At 37.6% G+C, this 9,457-nt stretch overlaps 1 protein-coding gene across 1 annotated transcript; it reads left to right on the forward strand.

The window, feature by feature from the left end:
- The first annotated feature begins 6,072 nt into the window (after window positions 1-6,072).
- Window positions 6,073-9,256, forward strand: LOC139123389 (uncharacterized). The gene is made up of 2 exons (XM_070689538.1): window positions 6,073-6,211; window positions 7,781-9,256. Exons 1-2 carry the CDS (start codon window positions 6,134-6,136, stop codon window positions 9,059-9,061), a joined length of 1,359 nt encoding a protein of 452 aa, XP_070545639.1. The 5' UTR covers window positions 6,073-6,133; the 3' UTR covers window positions 9,062-9,256.
- Window positions 9,257-9,457: the final 201 nt, after the last annotated feature.

Below are 9,457 nucleotides of genomic sequence, written 5' to 3' on the forward strand. Positions count from 1 at the left end.
GCCGTTCTTTAACCAAATCAAGAAAAAAACCAAGGGTCGTAGTGCCAAATTTTTTATCAAAGAAACAAATTATCTATTCCGACATTTACATTCAAAATTGCTACCATTCCTGTGTTAACTCTGTGAGGTTAAATACGATTTTCGAAAAACTAGGATCATAGTGAATTTTTTTCTTACTCCAGGGGTTTTAAAATGAACCCCACAAGCTCTTGATTAGAAAAAAATATAAAATCTGATAGTCCAAATATTAATCCCAAAGATGCATTCTATTCTGAATAATTGCAAACCTTATACATTTTGATGTCAAAGACGCATTTGTCAGTGCACATTGTTTGTAGAATCTGTCCAGGCCGTGAAACGCTGTCGCACTGAAATTGGGTCAACTTGATGTTAGAAATGTCGCCTCATTCTTCATATGTCTCGAGGAAAATGATGATTCCTTATTTCAAGCAGAAGTTTTAGGACGTATCTTCTGTCAACATGTATGGAGAGTTATATGCGATGTTAAGACGGTCTTGCTCTCACTGCGATCGGTCTAATTGGTAGCACGTATGAAGGTTTAATTTGTCACAGCAGGGACTGACCTCCTCATAGTTATAGAATGATTGTAAATGATGTCAAATTCGTAGACTTTATGCTTAAATATTCTAAGACTATTCTTTTACTATGTGACTTAAATATTTCATTGGCCCGTATTGGTAGCAAATTCATTGTCGATTAAATTATAAAAAATTTATAAAAATTTAGTCTAATATTGAGATATATCATAACCTACTTAGAACAAACAGTGCAAGATAACTCATAGCCATTGCCGTAGGGGGCGCACGGCAGGCCATGTTTTCATATTCTAAGCACAAATGAAAGACATGTCCAATTCTCTATCGACGCCAAACGGATATGATGATCGAAAGTAAAGCGCACATTTGAATTAGAAATAGCTTTATATAGAATAACTGGAAGCGAAAGTCCCGGCTTCCACTCAGATTATAACATTTATCAGCTATTTTACAAAAAAAATCAAAAGGAGCGTATTAGTAACAAATCTAGGTCAGCGAGATAAGACGATGTAAACTCTACAAACAATTGAGTTGCCTAGTCTAATATTATACTCACAAGTTTAGTTTTCATAGCAGTGATTGATAAGGCAGTAATAAATTGAGTGAATGAGGTACCGCGGTCTGGTTGGAGGGACGATGAAAACACAAACTTTGTTAAGAGCAAATTTTAATGTTTTTATTCTTTGGGTCGGATCTTGGAAACAAATATGCGTTGTCGTGTCGAGGGACAAGCGGGATCGATCTTATTAAACGTTCGCATTTTTGCGTGGTGTGTAAGACCATTTCATGGGACTTTTAGTATAAAATGTACCAGTAAATATATCTACAGGTGGTTGTGTAGCGCCCCCTCTGCCGCGGCGGTGTTCATTACAGCCAGAGCGAATCCTTAAAGTGGACGACGGTGTTTCTCGGGACGACGGTGTTTCTCGTTCGTGGCGGACTTTGAAAGAGACGCTACTTGACGCATACAGACGATTTCCGATACACTTGTATACAATGAGTCTTGGTATACAGTTGTTCCAGGTACGCAAAACGCCTTCGTCGCTGGTTATAATGAGTCTTCTTTTTGCCCAAACCGAGCTGCTTCCAAAACATGGCAGCGCAAACGGAAATCGGCCATGCAGATCGCACTTGTCAAATATATTGATGAAACTGTGCAAGATGATATTATTTCTTTTCATCCACAATGATAACGGGACTACGGAAGTGACCATAAATGTGGGAACTTTGACCTTTTCAAGCTAACGAATGTCTAGTGTTCAAAAAGTTCAGAACTCCCCTAAATTATCTATTTTCGGAAAGCCTAGCTATAGGAGAACTTTTTTGTTACCATAGTGTCAGCAATAATTACATAACTATTACGTGACATGTAATTTCTTGCCTTGAACGATACGGTGGTGTTGAAATTTGACTCGTAAATAATCTCAGATGTTTGTTTTGGTGGCGGCATTTTGAAATCAACTCAGCGTAGCTTTAACAGTATTGATAATGTGTAGAAAAGCTACAATTTATTATTGTACGTCCCGAACATGTAAATTGGAGTATAGCTAATGATATTCTTAGTTCTGACTGTCTATCTGAAGATTGAAGTATGCGTGAAACTATGAAAGCCCATAAGGGACATGTTTGAAAGCAAAAAATTAAAAAATTATCTTGTGCTCACGAGAAACTATCTCGTGATCACAAGATCTTTTCTTGTGAGCACGAGATCTTTTCTTGTGATCACAAGATCTTTTCTTGTGCTCTCAAGATCTTTTCTTGTGATCACAAGATCTTTTCTTGTGCGCACGAGATCTTTTCTTGTGATCACAAGATCTTTTCTTGTGATCACAAGATCTTTCTTGTGATCACAAGATAGTTTCTCGTGATCACAAGATCTTTTCTTGTGCGCACGAGATCTTTCTTGTGAGCACGAGAAACTATCTCGTGAGCACAAGAAAAGATCTTGTGAGCACGAGATAGTTTCTCGTGAGCACAATATAGTATCTTGCGATCTCGAGAAATTTATCTCGTGAGCACAAGATAGTTTCTTGTGAGCACAAGATAATTTATCGTGCTTTTGTGGTTCGCCTAGGGAGTAAAATTCAAGGCCTTGCATTTTGCGGCCATACAGTTTAAAATTTATGTATCTAAAGCTCAGAGGCAGTATATGACACTACAATTTCAAATCTCATGCCAACTATATAATAAACGGAATCAGGGATGCTTTAATGATCTAATTAATACTCTCACTTGTCCAAAATTAGGTTTGAATGCCTTCTAAATTCGACTGCAGAGGTCAACTATAATGGTTTATCAATCACACAGTCAAGTACACTGACTGTTATAAGTTAACAGTACTCTATTCAGTAATATAATGTGCTACCAGTATTTGTATATTACTTTTACTTTGATCAATGTCAACTTTAAATTGTATATGTTCATTTTTACACAATGTTAACTGATCTTATCGAATAGTGAACATTGAAAGTGTGATCAAATTTAGCATTTATTTGTAATCCATAACTTTCAGGAAATAAATAATTCAATATTCAAGTTTATAAATGTCAACATTTTCATGGCCTAAGTTTTAACTTATCCCAGATCCATCAACTAGGTGACTAGCTATTTCTTTAAAACCAATTTTCATTCTGTAAAATATTACAATAGATTGATACTGCAAGATCTATCTGCAAGATCTTTCTTGTGCTCACAAGATCTTTCTTGTGCTCTCAAGATCTTTTCTTGTGCTCACAAGATCTTTCTTGTGCTCACAAGATCTTTTCTTGTGCTCTCAAGATCTTTTCTTGTGCTCACAAGATCTTTTCTTGTGCTCACAAGATCTTTTCTTGTGCTCTCAAGATCTTTTCTTGTGATCACAAGATCTTTTCTTGTGATCACAAGATCTTTTCTTGTGCTCTCGAGATCTTTTCTTATGCTCTCAAGATCTTTTCTTGTGCTCTCAAGATCTTTTCTTGTGCTCTCAAGATCTTTTCTTGTGATCACAAGATCATTTCTTGTGCTCTCAAAATCTTTTCTTGTGATCACAAGATCTTTTCTTGTGCTCTCAAGATCTTTTCTTGTGATCACAAGATCTTTTCTTGTGCTCTCAAGATCTTTTCATGTGATCACAAGATCTTTTGTTGTGCGCACAAGATCTTTTCTTGTGATCACGAGATCTTTTCTTGTGCTCTCAAGATCTTTTCCTGTGCTCTCAAGATCTTTTCTTGTGCTCTCAAGATCTTTTCTTGTGATCACAAGATCTTTTCTTGTGCTCTCAAGATCTTTTCTTGTGCTCTCAAGATCTTTTCTTGTGCGCACGAGATCTTTTCTTACGATCACGAGATCTTTTCTTGTGCGCACGAGATCTTTTCTTGTGATCACAAGATCTTTTCTCGTGCTCTCGAGATCTTTTCTTGTGCTCTCAAGATCTTTTCTTGTGATCACAAGATCTTTTCTTGTGCTCTCAAGATCTTTTCATGTGATCACAAGATCTTTTCTTGTGCGCACGAGATCTTTTCTTGTGATCACAAGATCTTTTCTTGTGCTCTCAAGATCTTTTCATGTGATCACAAGATCTTTTCTTGTGCGCACAAGATCTTTTCTTCTGATCACGAGATCTTTTCATGTGATCACAAGATCTTTTCTTGTGCGCACAAGATCTTTTCTTGTGATCACGAGATCTTTTCTTGTGATCACAAGATCTTTTCTTGTGCTCTCAAGATCTTTTCATGTGATCACAAGATCTTTTCTTGTGCGCACGAGATCTTTTCTTGTGATCACAAGATCTTTTCTTGTGCTCTCGAGATCTTTTCTTGTGCTCTCAAGATCTTTTCTTGTGATCACAAGATCTTTTCTTGTGCTCTCAAGATCTTTTCTTGTGATCACAAGATCTTTTCTTGTGCTCTCAAGATCTTTTCATGTGATCACAAGATCTTTTCTTGTGCGCACGAGATCTTTTCTTGTGATCACAAGATCTTTTCTTGTGCTCTCGAGATCTTTTCTTGTGCTCTCAAGATCTTTTCTTGTGATCACAAGATCTTTTCTTGTGCTCTCAAGATCTTTTCATGTGATCACAAGATCTTTTCTTGTGCGCACAAGATCTTTTCTTGTGATCACGAGTTCTTGTGCGCACAAGATCTTTTCTTGTGATCACGAGATCTTTTCTTGTGCTCTCAAGATCTTTTCTCGTGCTCTCAAGATCTTTTCTTGTGATCACAAGATCTTTTCTTGTGCTCTCAAGATCTTTTCTTGTGATCACAAGATCTTTTCTTGTGCTCTCAAGATCTTTTCATGTGATCACAAGATCTTTTCTTGTGCGCACGAGATCTTTTCTTGTGCTCTCGAGATCTTTTCTTGTGCTCTCAAGATCTTTTCTTGTGATCACAAGATCTTTTCTTGTGCTCTCAAGATCTTTTCATGTGATCACAAGATCTTTTCTTGTGCGCACAAGATCTTTTCTTGTGATCACGAGATCTTTTCTTGTGCTCTCAAGATCTTTTCTTGTGCTCTCAAGATCTTTTCTTGTGATCACAAGATCTTTTCTTGTGCTCTCAAGATCTTTTCTTGTGCTCTCAAGATCTTTTCTTGTGATCACAAGATCTTTTCTTGTGCGCACGAGATCTTTTCTTGTGATCACAAGATCTTTTCTTGTGCTCTCGAGATCTTTTCTTGTGCTCTCAAGATCTTTTCGTGTGATCACAAGATCTTTTCTTGTGCTCTCAAGATCTTTTCTTGTGCTCTCAAGATCTTTTCTTGTGCGCACGAGATCTTTTCTTGTGATCACGAGATCTTTTCTTGTGCTCACGAGAAAACGAAGGTTGTTTCTAACACGTTTTTACTGCTATGATCACGTGTGAACTTGTCTACCGCCATTTTGAGTGACTGCTTTGAGGTGTTCTCCGCCATCCATTCCCTTCTTTAATGTAAGTATGCGTATTTAATGTCACTAAGCAGTTTATTTAGCCATTATATGCTCTAACATATGTAAACTGGATGTTTTGTCATGTAAATTTTCGCCAAGCATCATAGAAACTTGTGTTGGTAGCATTGTTAGTGTGCGTTAGTAAAGTGACCCTTTTAAATACGACAACAGGTTTTATTATTTTTTTCTTAAATAGCATTGTAATATGAGTCATAAAACAGCATTGTGTTAGGTTTTAGCCAGGAAGAGAAGCACCACGACCCGGGGTGATAAATCAGCCTATGAACGGGAATTTTGTATGTAGGTTTTTTCAAGTCTCATATGTTCATAGATCGGAAGCCAGAAACCAATCCGGAAAGGCGTTTTTACATTTGAAATTTACGCTTACTCGACAAATTTGAAGTATATATTTTCAAGATTTTCAATGTATGCAACCGTAAACACATCTCCGGTGATAGAGCTACAGTATTGCAGCTGGGTAAGCAAAACACCTAAACGCCAGCCGGCTAATTTTAGCATGTACAGTGAATGATTTTGAATATGACACCAGTGACTTGAAACATTAAGGGTACAATGAACTAATCAGCGTGGCTCAAATCCATGTATGTTTTTCTCCTTTGGATAAAGTTAACTCCTTTTCTTTTCAGACGTGTAAGTTACTGAACGAGCCATCATGGATGACAAATTGATAGAATTTTTGAAATCGCGATGTATTTCCTCAGAAGTCGTGGAAAAGTTGCAAACAGAGAAGGTATGAAGTGTTTTTGTGAAAGTCATGTTACCTCGAAATAGAGTTTCGATTTCATTTTCAAGGACGAAACTGAATAAGATAAGATATGCAAACTGGCGTGTCTTGAGACCATGTTGAAATAAGGACCAATATTTATAATCAGCAGCTATAATTGGCAATGGATACTGTTACGCTAATTCCAGGTCGGTTTGTTGGGAGTCTGCGAGTATTTTTTCGACACCCTGCCTAAAGCCATGCATGCAGTTTTAAGGATGAGTATCCATGAATTCAATAACTTTTAGAAATCACATTTAAGGGGGAACACATGAAGGCTGAGTTTGTCATATGTGTTTCCTTCACGTTCGGTTTGCAGTAATAAGTCATTTACCTCCCAAAAAGGGAGGAAGCTTGACAAAATTGCATTTGAGGGGCTTCATCCATAAAGGTACTGTTATTTAAAGGGACACTGGACAGGAAATTTCTGAAGTTGGAATCACGTTAGCACAGGAACAGGCACTGTTTAATCAGTTAACCTTTGAAAGCCGTCTGCATTTGCTTTTATCGTCATTTGTCCAACTAATACTTATGAAATTAAATTTAAAAATACAATTGTTGTTTTGATGATCTGTGTTTTATTTTTGCTGAAGTACGACTCAGTATTTTTGACAAATTTTAGAATTTTACATCTTATAATTTGACCTAAGGGTCACCATTTGGAGGTGAACTAAACCATTATTATTATTATTATTATTATTATTATTATTATTAATACACGGCAATTGTGCTTACCCATTCCTAATGGGTGTCTGCCAAATCACGTAACCACAACGCGCCAATGTTGGCACTTTTCTAATGATCCAAATTAAAAGTGCCTTTTATATCAAGCCCAAAAGTAAACTTTCTTTGCCAAACAGGTCGGTAAAACGAATTTTCCTGTCTATCTTGTCATAAAGAAATACAAAGTCAGCTTTGCTGTGATCAGTGCCCTTTAATGACTTTAAAATGACCAAGTAAGTGTGATATCTCAAATACCATGCGGGTTCGTCCGAGAAATTTCGGCTGGGAAAGTTCATGTGAGGTGTAAGTTCGAAAGCAAAAATCCCATTCAATCCCATTCATTTAACAGTTATGTTGTATTTTTGAAAATTACTGGGATACAATGATAACAAGCTTTCTGTATACATAACGAGATTGTTGATCATTACGTTGACAATCTGATGAACAATGAATATAAAGCGGCAATAAAATAATAATTTTCTGCGTGGAGATCATCATGAAAGTGTTAAAGAACAGCAGTATGAAGAATAATGTGGGCAAAGTGGAACTCGCTTGTCGTTTGTGAAAAGTGGTAGCATCACACGAAAAATGAAAGTTGTAAAGTTTTCGTGTTTTTTTAAATCAAGTCAGAGTGTTTTATATCGAAAATTCCAGCCCAGGCTAAGGTCACATTTTCCTGTTTAGCATACCCCTATAATAAATAAAATCCCGAGAATGGACTGCTTATTCCTTTGATGTGTGCTGTTCACATGTGTAAAATATGATTAATGTCCTTCGCCGACATTTGTACCATGTGTTATTATTTTCTTTCAGATTGACCCTTTGGTAGTGGTATCCATGGATGACATGGCGTTATCCCGATACTTTTCTTCACCTGGTGACCGACTTGCTGTATTTGAATTTTGTCGACGATTGTTGACGCAAGTAGACGCACCGAATAAAGAAAAACAACCAGTACTGGTACAAAAATTTAAGAAAAAAGTGAGACGACTTAATCGAGTAGAACCTCAAGAGTCAGAAATGCCGGACGGTGTTACATCATCTGAAAGAAACAAGCAAAGTCTGATCAATAAAAACACGCACAAAAGGGTTGAGTTTAGATGGTTCAACTATGAATATGACACCAATGCCTTCAAGCAAATTCACGCCAAGACGGGCAATAGTGCTGCCATTATGTTTGTAAATAAGTCAATTCAGAAATCAGACCTGTTACACTTAGCAACAGAGTACTTTTTTCCGAACGGTATATCAGCTAAGGGAAAGATTGACGATTTCGATTTTGATATTAGAGACAAGTATGACAATGATATCGATGAAAATGCTACGGTGGGTGAGATGGGTGATAAAAGCCGTTTCAGGGTGCAGCGATTTCGTATGGTAACTACAAAGAAAAAACTTTTGTCTAGTGAGCTGTCTTTAAACAATGAATATGGTATAGTGACTGTACAGTCCAACAACACTGACGAAGCAAACGGAGGATTATCTGCAAATCTTCAAGAAGATCTGATGGAGACACCCATGGAACAGTCACCAATGGAGCAGTCTGGGGAAGGACAAGACATATCTATGGAGCCGTTTATCTGTCCTGATGGCAATGAAGGTCCACCTGGCCAGTCTGATAAAACCGTTAACCCAATCGAAAACGACAGCTATGATTCCAATTCTACACAGAGAAATTGTTCAACCATGCCTCCACAAGCCTGTAATGATGTTTCAAATATTGAGGAAATTGGTAGCGGGCAAGAGGGTTTTCAAGATGGGTCTGACCCCCGCAGTTTATCTAGTGATCCTTACCAATCGACCCAATGTCAAGATCATAGTGACCTGGATAAAACTCGAAGATTACTGATACATCGAAGCAATATAGTAGATGACATGCTCAATGCATTCTCCGATCCAGACATCATACATGATTATCCTAATTTAAGTTCATGTTACCGAATGGAGATTTGGAGGAAACAACCGGAATTGGTGTCACACGAGATTGCTACACAGGATTTTGGGAAGAGTTCTACGAAAGATGGACAGTTGGAAACATCTACCGGGTACCGCACTGTAAACTCAACTATTCCAGCAGTATGTGGAAAAGTGTAGGAAGAATATTAGTCAAAGGCTGGGAGCAAGTAAAGTACTTTCCCATTACGTTAGCTCCGCCTCTTATGCAGGAAGTGCTTTTCGGAACCAAAGACGACTTACTGGAGTCTTTTTTACTGTTTGTGCCAGAAATCGAGCGAGAATTGTTATGCGAAGCTTTGCGAGATTTCCAGTCTGTTGACAAGGAAGAACTGTTAGAAGTTCTCGATGGTCATCAATGCAAGAAAGAATCCCTGCACCGCTAACATTCGTGACATCGTCATTGAAATTGCCCATAAAGAATTAATACAAGAGCCGATGTTCGTGATCGAGTCGTGGAGGGCCATACTTCGACCTGTTGCAAATACCATTGGCAACATGAGTTTACTAGACCTGTACGAGGAGAAAAAACCAACG

This window comes from Ptychodera flava, chromosome 22, assembly GCF_041260155.1.
Source record: "Ptychodera flava strain L36383 chromosome 22, AS_Pfla_20210202, whole genome shotgun sequence".
Classification (NCBI taxonomy): domain Eukaryota; kingdom Metazoa; phylum Hemichordata; class Enteropneusta; family Ptychoderidae; genus Ptychodera; species Ptychodera flava.

What these genes read in the sequence shown, in the direction of transcription:
- LOC139123389 (XM_070689538.1), top strand. Translation starts at nt 6,134, where the DNA reads ATGGATGACAAATTGATAGAATTTTTGAAATCGCGATGTATTTCCTCA. An exon ending in AAAAGTTGCAAACAGAGAAG is followed by an intron (nt 6,212 to 7,780) that starts GTATGAAGTGTT and finishes ATTTTCTTTCAG; the next exon opens with ATTGACCCTTTGGTAGTGGT.